Source organism: Ursus americanus, chromosome 18 (assembly GCF_024610735.1).
Source record: "Ursus americanus isolate L20-20 chromosome 18, mUrsAme1.1.p, whole genome shotgun sequence".
Classification (NCBI taxonomy): Eukaryota; Metazoa; Chordata; class Mammalia; order Carnivora; family Ursidae; genus Ursus; species Ursus americanus.
This window is the reverse complement of record NC_142144.1, coordinates 2,310,041-2,334,102: the sequence shown is the minus strand read 5'-3', so window position 1 is coordinate 2,334,102 and position 24,062 is coordinate 2,310,041. Positions and strand designations below refer to the sequence as shown.

At 59.1% G+C, this 24,062-nt stretch overlaps 1 protein-coding gene across 3 annotated transcripts in view; it reads left to right on the top strand.

The window, feature by feature from the left end:
• OLFM1 (olfactomedin 1) overlaps positions 1-24,062 on the top strand; it is a 36,777-nt gene that overhangs the window by 2,414 nt on the left and 10,301 nt on the right. The window contains exons 1-4 of one of the 3 annotated variants that reach the window (XM_045813699.2): positions 10,495-10,928; positions 12,889-13,038; positions 17,549-17,704; positions 19,670-19,889. In XM_045813699.2, the coding sequence (XP_045669655.1) occupies positions 10,779-10,928; positions 12,889-13,038; positions 17,549-17,704; positions 19,670-19,889 (676 nt within the window). In that variant the 5' untranslated portion in view covers positions 10,495-10,778. Of the gene's footprint in view, positions 1-10,494; positions 10,929-11,479; positions 11,499-12,888; positions 13,039-17,548; positions 17,705-19,669; positions 19,890-24,062 lie in introns of those variants that run through there. The other 2 variants (XM_087869213.1, XM_045813700.2) reach the window with 2 other exon arrangements.

Sequence of the window (24,062 nt, the reverse complement as noted above, 5' to 3'; positions counted from 1 at the left end):
GGTGCTGCCCAGATGACCTCGGCTGGGCTGGGGCCTGCCACCTTTAGCAGTAACCTCTAAGGTGCCGAGGAGAGCTGGGGGCAGTTGTGGCTCAGGGCTGGGCTGCTGTGAATCTGAGAGCTGCTTGGGGACATCCACGCTCAAGAGTCTTGCTTTCTTGATCCCAAAGTGATTTCAACCCCGGGAAGCCACACCGCACGGTGTCGTGAGCAAAGCTCCGAGTGCCTGTGAACACCTGGAATAAGCCAAGGGAGAGCTGAGCACTGGAGGCTGAGCCCTGAGGGTCTATCTCTACTGCCCATCCTGTTCCTCTCCCACCCCTTCTAAGTCGCTCCCACGGCCGTACCCGCCCTTTGGGGACCCTTCCAGAGATCTGCACACAAGGTTCTAGGGCCATGACGATCCCGGGTCAGCGGCGTTGAAGTGGGAACAAGTCAGACACGCGTGACTCGTACCTGCACTTCATACGGGCTGCTCGAGGGAGGCCCGCGGACGGGCGGGGGAGCGAGCACATGGCTGCGCCATCTGTTCTCCCGACAGCCGCCTGTGATGAGCCGCTCAGTCAAACGCCAACCGGTGATGGATGGCCTACTACGTGCCAGGCTGGCGGGCCCACACGAACTCTGTCCGCAGACAGAAAGACGTCTTACTCGGTCTCATTCTGGGATTTCCAATCAAAGGTGGTGCTTCACACTCCTTGAGAAGCACCTTAGGAGTTTCCAGGGGGAGGCGGGTGTGGGGGGAGCTGAGCCCTCTGTCCTGGGGGAGGCGGGTGTGGGGGGCAGCTGACCCCTCTGTCCTGGGGGAGATGGGTGTGGGGGGCAGCTGAGCCCTCTGTCCTGGGGGAGGCGGGTGTGGGGGGCAGCTGAGCCCTCTGTCCTGGGGGAGGCGGGTGTGGGGGAACTGACCCCTTTGTCCTGGGGGAGGTGGGTGTGGGGGGGAACTGACCCCTCTGTCCTGGGGGAGATGGGTGTGGGGGAACTGACCCCTTTGTCCTGGGGGAGGCGGGTGTGGGGGGGAGCTGACCCCTCTGTCCTGGGGGATGTGGGTGTGGGGGGCAGCTGACCCCTCTGTCCTGGGGGATGTGGGTGTGGGGGGGAGCTGACCCCTCTGTCCTGGGGGATGTGGGTGTGGGGGAGCTGACCCCTCTGTCCTGGGGGATGTGGCTTTGGGGGGGAGCTGACCTCTCTGTCCTGGGGGAGGTGGGTGTGGGAGGGAACTGACAACTCTGTCCTGGGGGAGGCTGGGTATGGGGGGGAGCTGACCCTTCTGTCTTGGGGGAGATGGATGTGGGGGGGAGCTGACTCCTCTGTCCTAGGGGAGGTGGGTATGGGGGAGCTGACTGCTCTGTCCTGGGGGAGGTGGGTGTGGGGGAGCTGACCACTCTGTCCTGGGGGAGATGGTTGTGGGGGGGAGCTGACCCCTCTGTCCTGGGGGAGGTGGGGCAGCTGGGGCTACCTGAGCCCCAGGCCCACTTGGTCCACTGATAAGAGCAAGCTGCCTGCATAGGAAGCTGTGAAATGGGTGGGGGCTCCATAGCAATGACCTTGACTCAGCTGCCCTGACTTGCACCCTAGTCCTACCAGGCGCCATTGGGGTGACCTTGAGAAAAGCTCTTAGCCTCTACGCATGAACGTCCACCTTCCAAGAACTGGATACCTCTCAAAGACGTTGCCCCCCCCCACCCCCACCCCCTCCCGACCCCGTCCTGCCCGGTTGCTAACTCCCCCTCCCTGTCGCCATTGCGTGCTGTTCTTGGACGCCAGCTGGTCCGGTGTAGCGCAGTCAGACCTGGGCTCACGGTGTGGAGCGTGTCCGAGCCCTGCGGTCTGGCATCTGGGCTGATAAGCTTTGTGGGAAGACCCGAGGCGCTGCTGTAATTGATTGTTTAAGAGGCAGGAGACTGGATGAACCCAGGGCTCTGGGGTCGGAGCAGGGGTGAGCTTGGAGAAGGTGGTGTGCGCGCCAGCCGTCCTGAGATCGCTCCTGCGTCCAGCAGTGAGCAGGGGTGGAGGGGGCTCCCCACCGAGGCTGACCTCACAGGAGGAAGGGTGTGTGGAGGAGCTGATTTATTCTAACGGAGAAGCGAGCTCCTGTCCCTAGCCAGGCTCTGCCTTTCTTAAGGACGCCAGCGCCCCACGGCACGCCCTGATGGGCTTCCCGCTGTGAATACTGAGCCAAGTGTCCCCGCGCTTGTCACGGCTGGTCCAGGAGCCCCAGTCCAGGTGTGTGCAAATCCGACTCCCCCGGGGAGGTGTGCGTGGGCGCCGTGGATGGACGGGGCGGGTGTCACCAAGCAGCTGGCGTGGGGTTAGCCCCTCAGAATCCCGCCGGGACCCGTCACTCCAAATCTCTTCTCTCCTCCTGAGATTCTGCCCGTCCTACAGGGGAAGACAACACCCGCTCCCCCGAGCAAATTTAATGAGAATAAAACAGCCCAGTTCTGTGACCTGTTGGAGACTAACCTTGGACGGATGACCCCACTGACCTGTCCACCTGCTCTGGCCCCTGATCTCCCCCACATCTGCGCTGGACACCGGGGTGGGAGTGGTGGTGGGGCTGGGGGTCGGGAGCACTGCGGTCCTTCCCTAAACCAGTTAGCTCACGATGCATGGCATTTACTCCTCTGCCTTAGGGCTGGTCCACCGGAGAGCAGCAGGGAGCGGAGCGCTCCCCAGTCCCAGGGGGCAGGGAGGTGCGGTGACACCGGGAGGGCATAACGCTGTGAATCCTTCCCCTCGCAGCTGCTTTGTCTCTGAGAGCACTTTGCTTCTCGTTCCACTGACTTCCGCCTTCCCCAGTAAAAAGAAAGGTAATTTTCTGCCTTGGGTTGTATTTATTACTAAAGTTATCGGGCCCTGTAATCAGTATTAACGTCACCGTGTAAAGTAATACGAAACTAATTACTAGCTAAACTGAATTAGATACATGGCAACTGCCAGCCAGGCTGGTAGGGGGGGAGCCAGTTTTTGGCTCTGACAGGAACACCGTGATGCTTCCCACACTCTGGAAGCGGCAGCCGTAGGGTCCTCGCCACGGCGGGGCCACTCCCGATGGTCCGGGCGGCTGACCGGGGCAGCAGGTGGGAAGCGAAGATGCCTGTCCCTATGCTTCTCAGGCCGTCGCACACACGAGAAGCGCACTGGACCACCTCAAGCACAGGCTTGACACCAGTAAGGAGGGTCACCGTTGGCTGAGTGTCCCTGAATCATGCTGCCTGCCGGGAGCCCGTCTGGACCCGCAGGTAGCAAGCCCAGCGACCCCATGCAGCATCCTCACTGTCCAAGCGAGGACGGCGCGCCTCGAGGTGCCGTACCTGGCCTCGCAGCCCCGCGCGTCAGTGACAGAGCCCTGGTGCGCCCCCAGGTCTGTCTGCCGCCTGAGACCCCGAGCGCATGTTTCTGTTAAGATGGAGAGAAAACATGAAAAGTAGAGGGAAAGGCTCAAGGTCACGAGCAGCAGGCAGAACAGAGGTGCCTGGAGCCATCGAGCAGATCTGTAGCCCTTTGCAGGGCAGCTTGGGGAGAGTCTCCAGCTGCGGGCCCCATGCTCTGACCTGGAAACTCAGCTTTTAGAAGGGGAGCCCAGAGAGCCCGGGAGCATTTGGGTGGGGGCCCATGTTGTGGTCTCCTTCCTACCACGAAGGGTGGGGGCCTTGAGCAAGTCCCCATCCGGGGGGCGTCTGGGAGAGTGCACCCAGGCCCCTCACCTCAGTTCTCTGGGGAATAAAATGAGGGTGCACGGAGGGAGCTCTGCACCCCTTCACGCATCCCAGCATCTGCTTGACGGCTGAGTCCAAGGAGCAGGCGAGAGCACACAGACATGCTTAGCTAACGTCGCTAATCGCTGACAGGCCCACGGTCCGTCACACCATGTGGGGCTCTGGGCATCATTCACGCAGCACTGGGGGGAGAGGGACCAGACCCTGCTCGCGGCTCCTTGCAAACGCTGGCTCCCCCTCCCTCTGGGCCCAGGTTAAGTCTTAGGACAACAACGGCCAGATGACGGCCAGATGACGGAGGGTGAAGGTGTCTTCTTTGCTCTCCGGCAGTGTTTAAAGACGCGAGCTTTCCAATCCGCTGGCTCTGATCTCGGCCACAGGGATTGGTACTGTGTGCCCGTTATGCAGGGTGTAATGACATCTACGGTCCGGTGTTCTGGCGGTCGGGGGGAGAGCGGGCAGCAGGAGAGCCTGGGGAGAGGTGGGCGGAAGCCCCATCTTCGTTAGTAGTGCTTATCCCATCCCCCAGCGTCGGCCAGCACGTGAGAGGCCCAGGCTTCACGGCGGAGACTTCTCCAGCGTGCGAGATGGCTGTCGCGGGTGGCTCTGGCGAGAAGTCTCTTCCTTGGGCTTCAAGCGATGCTTGGGGTGTATGAGGGTCGAAGAGAGAACAGAGGTGTATTTATAAATGTTATAAATAGCGTACTCAGGACCGCAGGGGGTTGGTGTTAAATCTGACAGCAGAGCAGGACTCGGAGAAGACACGGAGGCGGGCTTTCAGAAACAATCCGCCGCTCTCAGACATGAGTCCCCGAGCCCCTGCCCTGCCCAGCGCACCAAGGCTCCCGATGCCCGGGCTGCCCAGCCTCCGGGCCTCGTCCTGTGGACGCAGGAGAGCGGGGGGAGGGTGTCTGGGGCATGGCATCGAGGGACTCCATTTCTCCAGAGACAACACAGCCTCTGTTAGAGCTGGCTGGGCGGCTTTCTGAGGCCGAGTCGGGCCAGCAGGCAAAGGGTCCTAATCTGCTGAGGGCAGAGCGTGGGCGCTGGGAAGGAGGAGCGGCTGGCAGCGCCCGCGGCCGGCTCTGAGCGGGCGCTGACTTCCCGGTGCCTCCTGCAAGCGCAGCTGGACCCCAGGGTGGACTCAGATGTTTTTATAACTACGTCACCCTCCGATCCACGTCAGGAGCCGTGAATTCGTGTCGGAATCACTGACTGATTCAATAGAAACCAGTCTGTCCTCCTCAATCACTTATGGGGAGTTCCCTCAATGGACAGTAACGTTTACAGGACCCCCGAAAACCACGAGCTCAGCCCACGGGGCTCTACAAAGTCATCTCATCCGGGCTCTTCAAAGTGCCACTCCCAGAAGTGGACCCCATTTCCGCTGGGCAACAACGTGAAGCCGTGGCCTCCCGGTCTGGACGTGAGCCAGTCTGAGGCAGCATTTATGAAAGCAGCATGGAGCTTTCCGGAGCAGGAGCAGAGGGTGTGGAGGGCAACAGGGAGGGGCCACGGGCAGTCAGCTCTCTGGATGGACAGAGAATCAGGACTGAGGGCTGGAAGGGGGCGTCGTGGCTCCGCCGTTGGTCACAGAGCACTCTCCCACGGGAAGCGGTTCCTGTCCCCGGGGGACTGGAGAAAACACCATGAGTCCCAACACCCCCCTTGAGCCTGTGCGGACGGTGGAGGGAAGTGACCTAGGAGCAGTTTCGGCTGGGGACGGGCCAGCTCCCGGCAGCCGGGCTAACGCACTTGCCGTCGCAGCGGCACCCGGGGCAACCAAGCATGTCTGGGCAGGCTCGCAGCCAGCCAGTGGAGCCCCGGCCTGGGTCTTCTGAGCCCTCCTCAGGACATGCTCTCCCGGTGGTCGGGCGGAGAGCAGAGCACCCTCAGCAGAGCGCACGCCTGGCCTTTCCACACGGCCCAGCCCCACAGCGGCCGTGGCGGGAGACCCTCCACCACAGAGGGTCCTGCAAGTGCACGGGCGAGGCCAGGAGGAAACGCCCCTCGCGAATGGGTATGAGGAGCAATCACCCCGGGGTAAACCCAGAGGCCGTGGGCTGAGCGAGGCGGAATAAGGGGATGCTTGGATCGGGCTGCCCATGGTGGTCTTCTGTGGCTGCTGGGAGAGGGGCTTCAGGTCACCCGTGGGCTCCTAAGGTGCACGGCTCCAGACCAGACCCTTTCCCTGCCGCAGGGATGTTCTTCCCCAGAGGAGAGTGAGTGGAAAGGGCACATAAGGGCTGGAAGGAGCGGACTGGCTCCGTGAGGACCCCCCCACGTCTGTCTTCCCTCTTCCTCCCCCACCCCAACTATGTGCAGATAGCTTGAGAAAAGTGTGCATGGTTTTTTCACAGCAAAAGAGCATCCCAACTTTGTTCTTTGGGGATGTCCCTTTGCTCAGACCTGAGCAAAGTGGACCTGTGTTGTGTCTGCGGCACGGAGACGCTCCGATCAGAGCGGCTGTTGTGGGCCCTCGTGGGGTCGTGCTCCGACACCCCACATGTGCCGTCCCCTAGAAGAAGACAGTGGTTTTCGGCAGGAGGGTGCTTCCCCAGGCATGTCACGTCGGCGCTCGTTCTGAGAGCCCTGAAGCCCCAGGCCCTGGAGGCTGGCGTTCTTGTTTTCACATGTGCTGGTGAATTTGTGCAAAGCCCACCCAGGTCAAGGCTGGAGGACAGAAACCTGGCTGGTCCCCCCCAAATTCACATGCTGACATCCTAACCCCGAAACGTGATGGCATTGGGGGGTGAGGACTTTGGGAGGGGCTCTGCTGTCATGACCGGCCCGGTGCCCTGTAACAAGGCTTCACTCACCCCGTCTGCCGTCTGCCCCGTGAGGACGCAGCGAGGAGGCGGGCGCTCGCAGGACACAACCCTGCCACTGCCTTGTTCTCAGAATCCCAGGCTCCGCCCCCGTGAGCCACGAAGGCCTGTTTCCACGCTGTCTGTCTGGTGCTTTATCATAGCCACGGGGCACACAGACACCGTGACCTCTGCCAGGCGGAGGCCCACCATGAGTTTGAGCTTGGTCCTGGGGACGGCTGGCTCCCCAGGTGACCTGGGACAGGTCCTGCCGTCTTTCTGGAACTGACACAGCGAGAGCATCGCCCATGGGCGTCCGCAACGATTAAGGGACGTCTGTCGCGCACCTAGTGTGAGCGTGTCTGGGGCTCAGCACCTGCTCGGTTAACGTCACCCCAGCTATGCCGACGTGTGGACGCGAGTGAGCCCTCGCCACAAGGAGAGCTGTGTGGGAACTGGGATTGAAGTTTCTCCCAGGAACATCTGGGGTTGGCCAACGCCAAGGATCTTTAATCCAATGTCTCATTCTTCAACAATTCATAGTTTGCTTTGGGAAATACTGTGTAGCCTTCTAAATCCAATTACACTTGCTCAAGGCTTCTCAGATGACCCTTTCAAATGCATTAAAAGCAGTAGTCTTTCCTACTGACTCAGGGATTCCAGTCACTGAAGAGGACTTTGGTTTGAGATTGGATGAGTCGGAAGTGACTTTCCTCCAACCTCCAGTTTGTCAGAGCAGGGATGCAGGACAGGGAGACAGGGGTGTATGCCAAGGCGGTAGGGGTGCAGGACAGGGCGGCAAGGGTGCAGGGCAGGGGGACAGGGGTGCATGGCACAGCGGTAGGGGTGCATGGCAGGGCGGCAGGGGGGCAGGGTAGGGGGTCAGGGGTGCATGGCAAGGGGCAAGGGAGTAGGGCAGGGGGCAGGGGAGTAGGGCAGGGGGACAGAGATGCAGGACAGGGCGGCAGGGGTACAGGGTAGGGGCAGGAGCACAGAGCAGGGGGGCAGGGAGCAGGACAGGGAGTCAGTGGTGCAAGGCAGGGGGCAGGCGAGTAAGACAGGGTGGCAGGGGTGCAGGCCAGGGAGGCAGGGGGCAGGGGTACAGGGCAGGGCAGCAGAGGTGCAGGGCAGGGGGGCAGGGATGTAGGCTGCCGGTTCGTCAGGAGCAGGGCTGTACCCACCGCACACCGCTGTTCTGTCTATATGCGCACTATGGGAGGGAAGGATGTGAACGGTGCCTCTGCCAGCTTCTTTATAAAGCCGACAAGGACGGGAGAGCTGGTGAGGAGGGGCAGAAAGGCGTCGGCCGGGGGTGAGCAGGCTTTCCCCCCGAGTCCCTCTCAAACTCCCCTTCCTCCCAGGGTCAGCTTCGCTCTGGGCAGCTGCAGGAACCCCGAGGCGCAGTCCACGCTCGGCAAACCCGGCGGGAGTCGCCCAGAGCCGCAGGCTTACAGGACGGCCTCTCCGCCATGCCTGGGGGTGCCCGCACCCCCCGGCTCCCCAGCGCGACTGCGGAGGGGGCTTCCCAGCCCCAGGCCGGCCCAGTGGTCCTCGGGCCCTCCTGCCCCCAGCGGTCCCCCGCATGGGCACCAGCCCCGTCGCCTCCCACTCTCTGGGCTTCGGTTTCTCTGTGGAGGAGCCCGGCCGAGCCGGCGCTCTTCGCATTGGGAGCGCCGACTGTAAACCCTTACGGGAATTACGGACCTCAGGTGAAATGAGATGTTCTTCAGAATCAGGAGCGATTTTGTTGCTGTTTAATTCTTTGTGTCCGCCCCTTCGAGCGTCATCCCCCAGAACGCAGCCCTGCTCGGTGGGGACCGTTCTCGTGTCCCGCGAGACCTCTTCCGCACGTGTGCGTCTGTATCAACAGCAGCAGCTCTCACGAGGGGTGGCCCAGGTCTCTGCCATTCGCTTAACCCCTGGTGGCTCCGCTGGGGGCCTCCTGATAGGTTGTGTCTTGTGCAAAGCAGGATGGTCGTACTGGGTGCCAACCGGCACCTGCTCTAACCGCCCAATCTTCATAGCACCCCGCAGAGAAGGGTGACGATTATTATTACCGAACCCATTTCATAGATGGGGGAACTGAGGCACAGGACGGCCAGTGCCCTGGCCGGGGTCTCCCAGCCAGGGGCAGGCTGTCCACCCCCGAGTCTGCATTCTCAGTGCTGAGGGGCTTATCGGCGATGCCCCTCTCTGGCCATGGCACGTACTTGGTTGCAATGCCAGGAATTTGCTCCCGCGTTGGGGCTGCTTCTGTCCAGGGCTGTAGGGCACGCTGTCCCCTGTGTCTGGGCCTTGTCCTGGGGTTGGTCTGCAGCACACTGTATCCCCCATCTTGCACTAGTAGGTAATAAGCTAGTACCTGCGGCTTCTGGATGGAGGGCCCCAGAGTCTTGTAGATTGCGTGGGGTTCAATTTGAAATTCTTCCCACCAATTAAGTGGCCACTGTCTGCAGTGGGATTTGAGCGTGAGTGATTTGGGCCCCGCATCTGTTTCTCATGTGTCGGCAGAGGAAGGAGCCAGAGCATCGGTAGTCCCGTGAATGCTGCCTCCAGCATCCTACTCCGCCGCCCCCCCCCCGCCCCCGCCTGTGCCTGTGCCCGTGCCCCCTGCGTGTGACCTGGTGTGGCCTGGACTCCGCTGGTGCTCAGCGGAGCCTGCAGTACCAGCACGTACTGGGAGATGGCGCCCTTCCCCAACAGTTGGAACGGGCCACCTGCACTCCCTCACCTTCATCAGGGAAACCAATCAGGAAACCCTTCAGCGTGGTCTCACACCCAACCCTCAGGCCAGGACCATCCTGGCTGCAATCGAGTCCCCTTTCTGAAAGGGGACGGAGCAGAGTGAAGCCCCAGGAAGGCAGTGTCCTTCTCTGGTGGGCCCCAGGAAGGCTGGCTCCTTGCAGTCCGCATTCTGGAAGGGAGACTTCTCGCGCAGGCAGAAGAGAGTGTAGTGAGTGATCTGGGGAGCTCTTCCCTTCCCAAATGGCTGGGAAAGCTTGATGGGAGCAACCGGAGCATGTGCATTTCATCCTCCAGAAGCCTCCTGCGAACACTAAAGCCCCATTAAGGTGTTCGACCCAGTGTGCGCCGGGCTTCCGAGGAGACTTGCACGTGGCCTGGCGTGATGCTGCAGAGCGCTGGGGACTTGTGCCAGGCTGCCCTGCCCCTCTCCCTGGGCACCAGGACTTGGGACCGCCACTCTTGCCCCCCAACCACAGACCCCAAGGCCCCACCCAGGGCCATGCTCCTCATGGGCGGGGCACCTTTTGCGCTCCTGCCCAGATTCCTGAGCCCCAAACCTGCACCCAGCTCCTGCCCTGCCAGCTGGGCCCTGCACCCCTCCTGCCTACACGGACCCCTCCCGCCCATACCCGGGAGCCCACACTGGTGGGTGCCAGCAATTGCCTAGAAACTCCTTTCTTCCCAGAGGTATTAGAGCACCTGGCCACCCTGGGTCCCAGAGAGCCTTTACACCTCTTTCCTTCTCCCCCAGCACTGGGGCTGGAGACCCCCTCCCGGCTGGGCTTCAGATGGCAGCAGGGTTGGCCTCGGGAGCGTGGACCCACCCCCAAGTAGGTCCCGGGCAGCCAGGGCTGACCCCGCAATGGGGTGGGGGTGGTACCAGAGGGGTGCCCCGGCCTGACACAGCGGGGCGGGGGGGGGGGGGGTAGCAGCGCGCAGCCCATCTGGAGAGTCAGGCCGCCGAGGTACACGTGGATTTTAGGACTTGGGGGCAGTGGTCAGCTTTCCTCCCTGAACACCCATCTCAACCCCTTGGCGACTGGGGTTTGCAGGCCTCGCTGCCAGCAGCCAGGGGGCGGCGGGGAGCCGGAGCGGAGAGGAAAAATCCACCCATTTCCTGGGCAGATTGCGTCGGCCGCCGCCCGGCCGTGTCCCCGCCTCCCGGCCGCGGCCCCCGCGCGCATCCCGCGCGGCGCTCAGAGCCAGAGCCGGAGCCCAAGCCAGCGGCGGGGCGCGGGCGCAGGGCGCGGAGGGGCGGCGGCACCGCGGGCACCGGGCGGCGGGCGGCGGGCAGCGGCCACTCTCCCCCGGCGCCCGGGGCGGCGCAGCCATGGCCGGGGCGCGCGGGGCGGCGACGGCTACGGCGGGCGGGCGGCGGCGGGCCGAGGGGGCGCGGGGACTCGGCCGGGCGCCCCTGCCCGCCGCGGTGCCGGCCGCCTGAAGGCTGCCCGGGGGCGCGGAGCCGGCGCCGGCGCGCGCGGGCGCAGGAGGCGACTCGAGGCGCGATGTCGGTGCCGCTGCTCAAGATCGGGGTTGTGCTGAGCACGATGGCCATGATCACCAACTGGATGTCCCAGACGCTGCCCTCGCTGGTGGGCCTCAACACCACCAAGCTCTCTGCGGCCAGCGGCGGGACGCTCGACCGCAGCACCGGCGTAAGTCCCCGCCGCTGCCCCGCGGGCCCTCCCGCCTGCCCCCTCGGACCCCGGGCTGGGCGGCGCCGAGCAGGGAGCAGGGCCAAGGGCGCGGGCAGGGGTCCCCGGCGGCTCCCCCAGCAGGTGGGGGTGACCCTGTCCGTGCGCTGCCGGCCGGGCCAGCGGCCCGTCTGGTCCCCCAGGGGCGCCGCCTCCTTCCTTCGCGGGGTTTCCTCGCAGGGCAGGGCGCCTCGGGGACTCGGAGGCTTGGAGTCCCCTTCAACTAATAGTAAGTCCCTCACTGACAAGGTCAGGAAACTGAGGCAAGGGACTTGGGGACTAGTCCAAGGTCACTCAGCAAGTAAGGGGTGGGGACGCCGCTGCTCCACCCTGTCGGGGCTGGTCCAGCCAGGGCTCGGACTGAGCCCGCCCTACTTTGTGAAAGGCAGACCCGACTGGACTGCTTGGAGTGGGCCGGGCAGGCAGGCGGGCAGGCAGGCGGGCAGGGAGCGGGCGGCTCCCACTCCCTGAGGCTCTTTTCCCTGTTGGTCCCCACGCATGCCAGGTCCCTCAGGGTCCCGGAGCCTGAAGGTGCGGTGGCCGGGGTGGGGCCCTGGGAGGCACTGGCTGCGGAGCTGGCCCCCTCTCGGTCCCATCGCCCCTCTGTCCTACCTCCCAGGTGGCTTTTCCCTCCCCTGTCAAGGCCTTGGGGGAGGGGGAGAGCGGCCAGGGCGCCTGTGGGCAGGGCTGACTCAGATGGTGGCTGGAGCTGGGAGCCAGGCTGAGCTGAGCGGGAAGCTCCCCTGAGCGGAGGAGGATGTGAGGAAGGGCCCCAGGCTGGCTCCCTCTGGGGCGTGGGGGGGGCAGGAGGCTCCTCTCCTGCCTGGTTTTTGCTGGCCCCGGCGCAGCGCTCCGGGGGTGGGGGGTCTCCACATGACCCCCTCCTAGGACCCTCGGCATGTTCACCGCACCTGGTGTTTCTAGGATGACGGCCAGCGTGCTTTTCATAATGACTGCGCTCCTGCGTCTGGGTCCTGGGCTCCTGGGGTTGGCAATGAATGAACAGATGTACAGCTCCTATAGATTCTCCTCCCCACCCCCAGGCTAAAAATAGCGGGGAGGTGACCTAAGGTGCTCGGCAGCTGCTGGGGGGGGGCGGGGTCTGTGCTCCGGCAGTGGTTTTGGACAGTAGTGTCTCCCCGTGTGCCTGGTGCTCAGCGCCTGAGCCGGGCTGCAAGGGGACACCGGCCAGGCACAGCTCCGGTTTCTCCGTGGTCCTTGGGCATACCCTGGGACTGAGGTTGGGTGTGACCTGGCCCCACATGTCCCCAGAAACTTGGTAACATCCACCAAAGGACTCGTGGGTCGCAGCCCTGGCAGTCGTGGAAGGCTGGCATCTCCTCGGGCAGTCTCTGCCAGGATGCCCGCAGGACGGCCGCCGGGGCTCGGGGTCGTGGCGGCTCTGGGCTAATGGGCTGCCGGACCCCGGCTTTTACCATGGGCGCTTCGTCCCCGAGCGTCAGGGACGGCGTTGTGAGGCTGCGCCAGCCACCCCTGCTTGCCTTATGGGGAGGAGATCTTATTTCTGAATTACGTGCTGCTGTGAGTCAACCAGCCACTTGCTTTCCTGCCTGACTCCTCACCGGCTTGCGGCCTCTCCCCCTCCCTGCTGCCTAGCCTACCAATTCTGTCAGATGCCAGAACACCAAACATCCCTGGGATTGAAAAATCCCCTGAATTTGAACTAAATTTACAGAGTCGTGCCTGTTTGACTTCCTTCTAGCCCTGGGGACCACGATGGGATTCCGCCCCTTTGTTCTCGGGGGCTCCCGTCCCTCCCCGTGGTCAGAACGTGTCTTTGGACCGTTTTTGTCCTTCTCTGCCAGGGGTCGGACTTTGACAGTCCTTGCTGGTTGCCGTTTGCAGTGCCCTGCCTGAGGGTCTCACTTCTCTCCCTCTCCCCCCCCACCTGCCCCCCCAGGTGTTGCCCACCAACCCCGAGGAGAGCTGGCAGGTATACAGCTCCGCCCAGGACAGCGAGGGCAGGTGTATCTGCACAGTGGTCGCCCCCCAGCAGACCATGTGCTCACGGGATGCCCGCACGAAACAGCTGAGGCAGCTACTGGAGAAGGTGAGTCTGTGTGGGGCATGTGTGCGTGTGTGTCCGTGTGTGCGTGTGTGTGCCCGCACCGGCACCAAGGCTGGGCTGGCCTGCACATCTGTCCCGGCTTCAAGACCTCCCTCTTTCCTGGCGTGTCCACACTCAGAATATTCATGAATGAATGACTGGGTGGATGGAGACCGCCCCACAGATGGCGCAGGAGGAGATGAGTAGACCCTGCTGGACGAGCCGCATGGGACTGGGGAGAGGGGACGTGGGCTGCTCCCCATGCCACCATCTTCCCGTCTGTCCCGGCCGTGTGGGGACCTGTAGTCCAGAGGGCTCGGAGCTGTCGCCGAGCAGCCGCCTGGGGGAGCGCCCTGGGAGCCCCTTGGGTTTTCGCCGATGGGCTCTTTCCGCTGCCCATGAGCACTTGCTTCTGCCAATCGCAGGCCTTGTGGTGCAAGTGCGCTGCGGTCCGCCCTCTGCGACCCACTGGCAGCGGCGCCGTGCGCTCACACTCACGTTTTAAATCCATCGTTTCAAAGAATCTGCACGAGAATCATGTCAACTTGGTGAGATTTTTCACCCCGTTCCACCGCCCACATACAGGAACACGCACGCCCATGCCCTCACCATGCACAGACCACCTACACACCCCATGTACACACACCACACACGCACACCCCAGATACACACCACACACATGCACACCGGATACACACGCAACACACACACCCCACGTACGCAGAACACGCACACATACCGGATACACACGCAACACACACACCCCACGTACGCAGAACATGCACACATACCGGATACACATGCAACACACGTACACACACATGCACACCAGATACACACGCAACACACACGCCCCACGTACACAGAACACGCACACATACCGGATACACACGCAACACACACACCCCACGTATGCAGCATGCACACCCACTGGATACACACACCCCCCGATGAGCCATAACTGCCATTGTTGAGGAGTACCGGGTGGGGGCGGCCTGATCTGTGAGGAAGCCGTCCCCCTGCCCCCGCCCTGGGTTGTGCTCCTGGCTGGGGAAGGTCGTGGCGGTGGCAGCACCATGGCGCTAGGTCAGAACTGTTCAGTGTGAGCCCCGCTCAGCCACAGCGCCTCACACAACTGCAGACAAAGCAGGTCCCTGTCTTGGCCTCAGTTTCCTTAAGTGTGGAGGGAAAGCGTGGGTAAGCGACTCCCGGGTACTCCCAGCTCTGCGCGGTCCCAAGGATGGGGGGGAGAAGGGCATGGAGGCCGTGGACTCGGCCTGGCCGTGGCGCCTGCTCCCCTGTAAGGGACAGCGTGGTCTTTGTTCTGCGGTCTCTAGCCCACCCAGTACGTCATTTAGAAAGAATTAAAGTAAAACGCATTTAGCAGATTCCACGAACGTTCATTAACACCAAACTAGACCAAAGCCTAATTGGGCCTTTAATTATTCAGAATTGCAGAGGAAGAGGTGGAGCTGGGAGGGGCCTCTGGGACCTGGGAGGGGGGAAGGGGGGGGCCGGGGGACAGGCTGGGGGCCCTGGAGCTCTTTGGGGAGGTGCCGTCTGGATTCCAGAAAGCTCTCAGAGCCCTTGGGAGCGCAGGGCTTGGGGCCCTTCTTCTGCCTCCGTACTCCACGGTGTCAGGGCTGGAAGATTTAAAGCCCATTTTATACCCCAGTGGGCACTGTTTTCAGAGGGCAGCAGCCTTTTGTTGTAAAAGAGGGCCTCCCGGCTTCCTGCGTTTGTGCGGCGGGGGCAGGGCGCGCCTGCCTCCTCGGGGTCTCCTCCTGCCTGTGGGGAGGGGGCACCGATGTGCCCGGCTCCGGTAAGGTGTTCCCTCGGCAGGGCTGGGGTCCCAGCCAAGCGCCTGGCGCGTAGCTCTGTGCTTCTCCAGCCTGGCTGCATGTGGGGCTCCACCCGAGGGCGTCGGGCAGTGGAGTCGTGGGCCGCATGCCCAGGGGTCCGACTGTCATTGGCCTGGAGTCCCCGGGAGGGCCTGGCAGCCGGGACCTGGTAGATGCCCGGTGCCGACATGAGGCCAGGGCTGAGGGCCACTGGAAGCCCGCCGAGTGGAAAAGGCCTGTGGGGGCCACGGGTTCTGTTCTCTTTGAAAAAGCCACCAGCCCTGGCTTTGGAAGCGTGGGCTTTGGAATCAGGCCAGGCTTTGGATCGTGGCTGACCGCTGTGTGACGATAGACAAGCTGCTTAACTTCTCTGAGCCTTGGTCTTCTTAAGCATAACATGGGTCTCGAAATAGTGTTCACCTCCGAGGGTTTCGTAAAGATAGAGTGGAGTAAGTGACAGGATGGGCTCAGCCTGGGGAGGACGGTGTCATTTGGTAGCTGTGTGACCTTGAGCTCATCAGTTGGCTTCTCAGGGACACATCCTGCAGGAAAGAGGATGGCCCAGGGACTGGGGTGTAGACCGGGGGAGAACACCCACCTGGGAGTGGTTGGGCCCCTCAGCCCCATCGTCTGCTGTATGACCGGCCAGAGAGGGGGGTCCTCGCTCCAGGTGGGACGGACAGTAGGAGAGTCTGCATTTTGTGTCAAGGCAACGGAGTAGCTTGGCCTCTTTAGAATTTGTTTTCTCGATCTTAAATTTAATCTTACTTAAAATTCATGAAAAGCATTCCTCTTCTGGCAAATGAGAAGCCCGTTGTGCTGCGTGGGGCCCCTGTTGGAGGTCTGCGTCTGGGGCCAGTGCGGACCCAGCAGCTTCTGCTCAGCCCACAGGAGCCCCCGCCTTGTGGGTTTTGCCAACGCAGCAGGAACCCTGCGTCTCAGGAGGGGAGGGGGTCTTGACAGGAGCGGCCATCCGTGTTCCTCCTCCCAGCATTGTGGCTGCAGGAGGCCCTGGGTGCATTAGGCGCAGGGGGCTTTGTGCCGCGGGTGTAGGAGTGAAGAAGCCCCAGGCCCCTCCCATCCCACGCTCCCCGTCCAGCCAGGTGGCTGAGCCAGATGTGTATGCGTGCTTACTGCCTGGCAGGCCTCGCGCCAACGAGCTTGTTTCCAAGTAGCATGCGGCCACTTCTGGCTCAGCGCATCCTGGAAGCCTCTGAGGGAGGTCGTGTTTGGCATGAGCTTTAAAATAGGGAGGAAACCAAAACTCACAACTCTTCTCAAAGCGAGTCCTGTGGTTATTCAGTGTGACAGAATCAGACAGGTGTGGGGGGCAGGGAGAGAGAAGGTACTAGAGCAAACGTTTTCCGGTTCCCCATGGAAAGGACCAGAGAGCATCAGAGTCACCCACAGAGTGTAATTTATAAACCTGAATTTTTAAGCTGGATTTGTGTGTTGCTTTTAAATAGCTAGCCATGAAATTCCAGGTATTTTAAAATGCTGCAATGAGTAATATTGGTCTTTCTCCTCCCGAGAAGCCTTTCGGTCGTGCTCTTACTTTATTCGCGGGGGCGGAGGAGGTACCGTAAGTGGTAGAAACCGCACTGTCATCTTTCCACCCAGTCAAGCTGCGTGTCATACCCTCACGGTTCCGTTCGTAAAAAGCGAGAGGGTTTCCAAAGGCAGCAGGAAGTCAGAAATGGAGTTTGGCGGTGGTCGTGCAGGTATCTCCTCCCTGGTGATTGGATTCAATTCTGAGAAGCGACCCAGACGCCACTGCAGTATCGCGAGCTGCATCCCCTCCCCACCACCCCGAGTGCATGTGCACAGAAACACCAGCCGGTTTCCCCAGAATAAAATGCACTGGCAGGTGGCTTCCCTGAAACTGTTTTTCTTTTAAGCTCTCTGGAATCCTGTTGAATATTAAAGTTCCATCTTGAGGCGAGACTCAGTTCAGATCTGCCTGCAAAGACGTAAAACAGCGATTCTTCATTTGCTGGCTGATTGATTCCTGACTCGATGCACGGAATGTGTATGTTTGCAGAGCAGTCATCCACCTATGATACCGGGAGGAGTGATGGATGGCGCGCGAGATAGGGACGAGGGTTGATGCAGAGTCAGGGAGAGCAGGGCCCTGGTAGCTTGGCTCCACGCTCCTGCCATCAACCTTCGCGGCAGGATGCCTGTGAGATTTAGGGGGACAGAGAGTCTCTACCTGGGTGGGGGAAGCCCAGCAGCGCTATTCATCCTTTTTTGGTATTTATGCCCGCCTGACCGGTTTCATCCTGCAGAATAAAGAGACTGAGACACAGTCCCCTCCCCTCTGATGAAATCAAAAGAAAGAAAAAAAAGTCACCCAAAGCCTTGTATGCCTGGAGCTGTGAGCCGGGGAGGACCCGAGGCTCCCGAACCCCTGATTTGCATCGCTGGCCATAAGAGAAAGCATTCTGGAACATGGCAGAGGAAATGTTTACCAAGCCAATTTGCTCTGTTTGGGGAGTTCTTGGTCCTAACACTCCCTGATGCTGGTGATTAACTGGTAAATAATGCATGGGCCGCCTCTGGTTCCCAGCGTGTCGGCTGCGTGGAAAAGGTCACTGTCGTGTATTAGGAGGCAAATAAGTTGGGTGGGCCCCTGCTGCAGCTCCTTTCTTGAACTTGTTGCCTTTTGACAGGTGCAAAACATGTCTCAATCCATAGAGGTCCTGGACAGGCGGACTCAGAGGGACCTGCAGTACGTGGAAAAGATGGAGAACCAAATGAAGGGGCTGGAGTCCAAGTTCAAGCAGGTGGAGGAGAGCCATAAGCAGCACCTGGCCAGGCAGTTTAAGGTATGTGTGCTCGTCTTCCTCCTCCAAGACTGGCCTGGGTTTCCCTTGTGCTTTCCCCTTCCCCTCCATAAATAGAAACATGGGGGGGCTGGGGAGGAGTCCCGCAGAAATTGCCCTTCGTCCTGCAAATGGCCGTCGTCCTTGCACACGAGGCAGCCCGCCCTCGCCCTGGTTTGGCAGAAGACACCTTAAAAGGGGTGGAGGGAGTCCTGGTTTTCAGCCCCCATTAGCTTCCCAGGCCCGGTCCAGGGACCTGGCTTCTGAAGCCAGGTCACAGATTAGCTGGGAAGGGACACGATTGGTCCTGTCATTCTGCAGCTGCTGTAGGTAAATCACATTAGCCAAGGATTAGCTTAATTGATTAGAGCCATTTCTGAGCAGGGATCACTCGGGGCAATTTTTCACATCTGACCTAATTTAGCTATGACAAGGCACACTGTAGATTTGCAGGGAGGAAAGAGAGAGACACCAACATCTTTCTCACTTCCTGGTAAGTGTTTTTTCTTTTTTTTTTTTTCTCTCCAGGTCACTCTGGACATTAAAGCCAGAGTTTGACCTAAAATTATATATACATATATAGAAATATGTATATATATATATACATATATATATACACACAGCTCTAGTTTACTAAGCTTCTAAATGATTAAATTGAAAAATTATATGCACCTTAATTAAGGTACACGTGCATGTTAATTAGCGATCTAGCCCAGATATAAATGAACAGGTCAAATTACACAGCCCTGCTTGACTAGAAATTGCTGATGCTCTGTCTTCCTGTCCTTTTTATGCTAATGTTTTCTTTGATGTGCTCCCTGCATGAAGCAAGAAGTAATCCACTTTTAAAAGCGATACATTATGCAGACGAAACGGCAGGCTAACGAAGTAATAAATCTGTATTATAAATAAAATAATAGCAGGCCTGATCCTCTCGAGGAGCAGTGAGCCGATTGCTTACGTCGGAGGCAGGTGACTATGTTGTCCTTGCTCCTGACAACGTCGTCGTGAATTATCTCGGAGAGAGAGGTTTTGACCCACCTGACCAAAAAGAGTTTGTGTCTCTCCCTGAAAGGCCAGCATTCCCTGCGCCATGCTAGGGTCCGAGTCCTCTGAAGACGGGGGTGTCTTTAGCTGCCATGAGCGCGCTTATCTTTGCAAGCGCTGTCCAGACAGGCATCTCTCCCAGTTCCAATCTGCGGGGCAATATGGCCCCAGGGGAGGACTTGCAACCCCTTGCCTTTGACCATGCTTGAATTGCATTAAGAATTCCACCAGGAATGGTGAGGGAATCTCTGTAACTGTGAAGGCAGTTGGTTTGGACTAAATCTAACAATGGAGTGTGATTTTTTTTTTTAAGTGACCATGAGAATATTTGTCTGTGAATGGCTGTCTGTTGAAGGCAGGCTAGTGAGGTAGTTCTTCAACGGTATTTCGTTTTCTTGCTTGCAGGGCTAACTTAAAAGCGTTTTTTCAGTGCTGCAGTGATTGAAGAAGCAGTCCACTCCCATGTAACCATGAAAGAGGGTCAGAGAGCTTTTGCACCATGCATTTTTACTATTATTTTCCAATACTTAGCACCATATCACTAAGGAACCTTGAACACAACCAGGATCCTCTTTTGCATGCGACGGTAGATGCATTCCATGGATAGTTTGAACCCTTGTCAATGCATTTTTTGAAAAAGAAAAAAAAAAAAAAAGAAAAGAAACTTTGTGTGTGTGACTAAAAGCATGTAACCTTAAGATGTTGCATTCTAAACTGACAATAAAGACCTTTCCCAAATATGTTGGTGTTCTGAAGACTGTTTAATATGCTCTTCTAACTCTTTTGGGCCAGAATACATAAACCTATAAATGCAACAGGAGTGTGCACACACTCCCTCACCCGGGGAGAAGCCAGGCCAAGGCAGGGTGTTGCAAGTTTTTGCACGCAGAGCACTGAACCCAGCTTATTTTAACCTTGCAGGCGATAAAAGCGAAAATGGATGAACTTAGGCCTTTGATTCCTGTGTTGGAAGAGTACAAGGCCGATGCCAAATTGGTATTGCAGTTTAAGGAGGAGGTCCAGAATCTGACGTCAGTGCTTAACGAGCTGCAAGAGGAGATTGGCGCCTATGACTACGATGAACTTCAGAGCAGAGTGTCCAATCTTGAAGAAAGGCTCCGTGCATGCATGCAAAAACTAGGTAGGACCAGAACCCTGCGGGGGCGTGGCGCTGCTCCGCCCACCTCCGCTCACGCACAGGCTTAGGGAGCGGTGCTGAAGCGGACAGCGCCCGCCTGGCTTCAGGGAGGCCGCGGCTGCATTAGGGCTCCTGGGTAGAGCGTAGGAGCGAACCGAGGCGGCGGCCCTCCCCCTAGCGCACTGTCCGACCCTGTGCAAAGGCCAGCGCACAGACCCCATGAAGTCGCACATCCGGAAAAGGTACTAGATGCCACATACCATCTGAAGAATGTGTGTGTGCGCGCACACGTGAGTGGGTGTGTCTGCGTGTGTGATGGGTGAGTTTAGGACACGCGTTTCATAGGGCTGAAACATACATCTCATATTCTCTCCAGGTTGGGAACAAAGGCTAACGAAACTCCCGAGATAGCAAATCATGCGTAGTTTGAATAAAAGAGAAAAGAAAATTCGGTCACACCACCATAGACGACTTGCCATTCACAGCGAGAAAAGGCGTCAGTCCGTCCTAACGGCCTGGATGGAGGGAGCCCCTGAGTGCACGGGCTCCTCAACCCCGTTGTTGCTTTCTGGGGGGCACCAGATCTGGGGGGTCCCCTGCCATGGGGGGACCCCTCCGGATTCTGGCTCGTGCTTGAATCCCTGCTCACCTTATCAACCTCCCTCTTCCTTGCTCTCACAAATCGTGACTTGCTGGTGTCTGCGCCCATTCTTCTGGCACGTTTCTAATTTCCAGTTCATTCTTGGGTTTTCCTGTGAAGATTAGCTGGCTCTTCTCACCAAATATTTTTTGACACCACAGTTGTTCATGTTCATACTGTATACTTAGTGTACTTGAGGGTAATTTTTAGGGTAATTTTGGTTTATGAAGAAGTTTTCTTAGGTTTTATCTGATATTCTAACTTGATGCCCTCCCCACACCCTCCACACATACCCCAAATGCCTTCTTATAAGCTTACAACATCCCAAAGTAGCAATCTTTTAAAAATCCCTGGCATCATGGGACGAAAGCGAGAGAACATCGAAAGGGCAAGGAAGTAGTCGGCCAGCCCTCCTATTTGAGCAGGTCTGCACGGCCAGATTATTTCGAACACCGTTCGAGACCTCCCAGCAAAGGCAAACACTCGAAAGTCCCCCAGGCCCAGGAAGGATGGCGAGAGGCATTGGGAGTTTAATCTGGTTTAATGTGGGCACTTCTGCCGTGTCCCATGAGGGATTGTCTACTGCGTTTTTCCAGTCACTTCACAGTGCTCCAGTCCTGGTGTGTCAGGGGCTGGGGGACCTGGGGCAGCCCCAGGAGGGGTCAGGGCTGGGCAGTCTCCACAGTGCTTCCCCGTTCTGACACTCCAGGGTTCGTGTGATGTTTAGAATGTTCACGATTATGGGTCTGTATTGATGACTACGGGTTATATAATAATTTCCGTCGGGCACAGGTCGGGGTTTCTACCCAGAATTAGCCCACGCTGACCACCTCTCCAAACGCCCCCGTCCAGGGGTCTGAGCATCTGGAGAATCCAGGGGCAGGGGATTCTTGGTTATTTTATCCCATCCCTGGGATGCAGACTGTGTATACCAGTGAGAACCTGAGATGGGACCTCCATGCTTTCCAAGTAGGGGATCAAGGAGCGAGATGGATTTCAGAATGGAAAGTTACAAACAGCGGGAAGCCATAGGCCTCTCCCAGGGGACAACGCCCCTCTTGGGACGAGCAGCCTTCCCATCTGCACCTGGCCTATTTTTAGAAGCTGTATGAATCTTCCTTTCAGCTTAGGATCTTGGGGCTTCCACGCGGTTACCCTTGGGCCACTGAGATGGTTGATCTGGGAGTAAAGAGAGAGGATGACTCCCAGGGGCTGTGTTCTTTCCCATCGGGAAGCAGCTGTGTGGTCTCGCCTCTGTGTTTCTTTCCTCAGAAACACCTTGACTTGTAGATAGACCCATGGAATCGGAGGCTGCGGGGGGCCCAGGGATCGGCATTTAACCCACACCTGGGTGATTTATGTGAACACCAACGGGTGAGAGCCCCCTGTCTGTGGCAGGCGGTAGCTAGGTATCACTCTGCAGCCGTGTGACTCTCCCCGGGCACTGACTGTCTCAAGTGGCAGCCACCTGTTTACCTGTACAATGAAGGTGTCGGAGTCCCCGTGCCCTGGGATCACCCTGTGAGTCCGGGGACACCTCATATCACGGCTCACACTATGCCCGGCAGAGTGGGTGGTGGGAGGGCAGGCAGGTGGTAAGCGACAGGTAGGCAGGTAGGCGGGCAGACAGACAGACACAGTTGGTAGGTGAATGAACAGACAGGTAGGTGCGAGGTGTGGCGTAGATAAATAGCAGATGATAGATTGAGTAGTGGCTCCTCCCGCTCCCTAGGTTTCCATTCGAGCTCAGTAACTGCAGGACCGCATTCCTATCCTGTGGCTGGTTGGTATGGTTTTTATTTCAGGCTTGCAAATGGGCACTGTCTTAGCAGCCTGCTGTCCCGCTGGGAGGTGCTGGTGAGCATAGAGCCGAGGAGCCCGCCCCCTGCACTGTGGGGGCCCCCCATTCTCCCACAGCTGTCCCGGAGGCAGTAGCTCCCCACTCCCGGCCCCAGCCCCTTGGTGCCTTGGCTCCTTGGTCTGAAGTCTCAGTGTGGGTCCGTCCTCGTTACCTCCCCAGTGTAGACACTGCAGCTGCCCCCAGAGTGCTCTCCATCGGGTCGCTCCTTATGGCCACCTTCTCTTTAAGTCGACATGGCTGGTAATTTCTGACCACAAAACGTACACAGAGAAAAACAAGCTTCCATTTGTTTTCTGTTTCTATTTGTAAAGATTGCTCTCTCAATGGGATTGTATGTTTTTCCCAGAGGCCCAGCCAGAAACGACTCTGAAACTCTGTTTCTGAAACTGGAGGTGGGGCTCAGCATCTCTGGGCATCCTCTGCAAGAGAGGCAGCTTCTGACCACTCCCCAGAGCTCCCCTTGTTCCCAGACAGGGGAGCGCCAGAGCTGCCGGCGACCCTGCCCCCAGGCTGGGGCTGGAGACTTCACTGTCCCCCCCCGGGGAGCCCACACAGTCAGATGACCCAGCAGCTAGACCAACTGAGCCAGGACTCAGGATCCAATGCAGAATGCTGTTCACACATTGATGTGTCCTGAGCATCTCATGTGCCTGTTAGCTTCAGGCCTCAATGTTCCTGTCTGTAAGATGGGGGCAGGGAGAAGAGCTGAGTTTTAGGGCTTTCCCCAGAGGGAAGGAAGTGTTCAGACACCCAGAACCTTAGTATCAGAATTTCTGGGGGTCTTCTTGTTCCACCGAGAACACACGTGAATGAAGCCCATGGGCTTCAGGGTCAGCGGCCCCACCAGCCCAGGGTCCACATTGATAACGGTCTTCGCCAGTGTGGGATGTCAGGGCATGGTGCTTCCCCTTGGCACCACATCCTGGGCTCTCTCTGCTGGGGAGGCAAGTCGGAAGCCTCCTTCCTGTTCTCTAGCCCTTGAGATGTAGCAGGTTCAGGAAGGCAGACAGGTTGGTCCTGACCTGCTCCCAGGGACCTGGAGGGGCAAGGGTGGTATTGAAGATAGCATGAGCAGGTTTTGCGTTCAGTGGAGGATTGAGAGCTAAGTCTAGGATGCCTCCGCCTGCAGGAGACCCGACAGGAAAGAAACCAACCCACATCTGAAGTGCTGTTCGTGTCTTGACCCGAGTGGGATCCTGGCAGGGCAGGCTTCCCCTTCTGGAGTCCTTCCAGGAAGTGCTCAGGACTGGGCCTGGTGAGAGGTCTCCTGGCACATGCCCTTCCCTACCCTGCCCATGTGCGGAGGGGTGATGAGTGACCCTCCTAGGCTCTGGGTCTGCCCGGTCCTCACATTATTCCACCTACGAGGACGTGTCTGCCCCAGCTCCCAGCTTTGCAAACCGTTCCCAGTTCACGAGGGATAAAAGCTGGGACCAAGGGGGACCAAAACTGGGGGCCCAGCCTGTCTGCTACGGGGCTCTCGGCCCCTCACTCTGGTCTCTGGCCTGGTTCCTTGGTGGGCATGTCACCCCGGGCCTGCTCAAGGCTCCCTGTGGAGACTGTCCCAGCTGTTGTCCAGAAGTGGAGATTCCTTCTGGGAATAGCGGCAGGCAAATGATTTCACTGCTTTGTCCAGGCTCCTGGCTTTGCAAGGTGTCTTCCCTCCTGACACCCA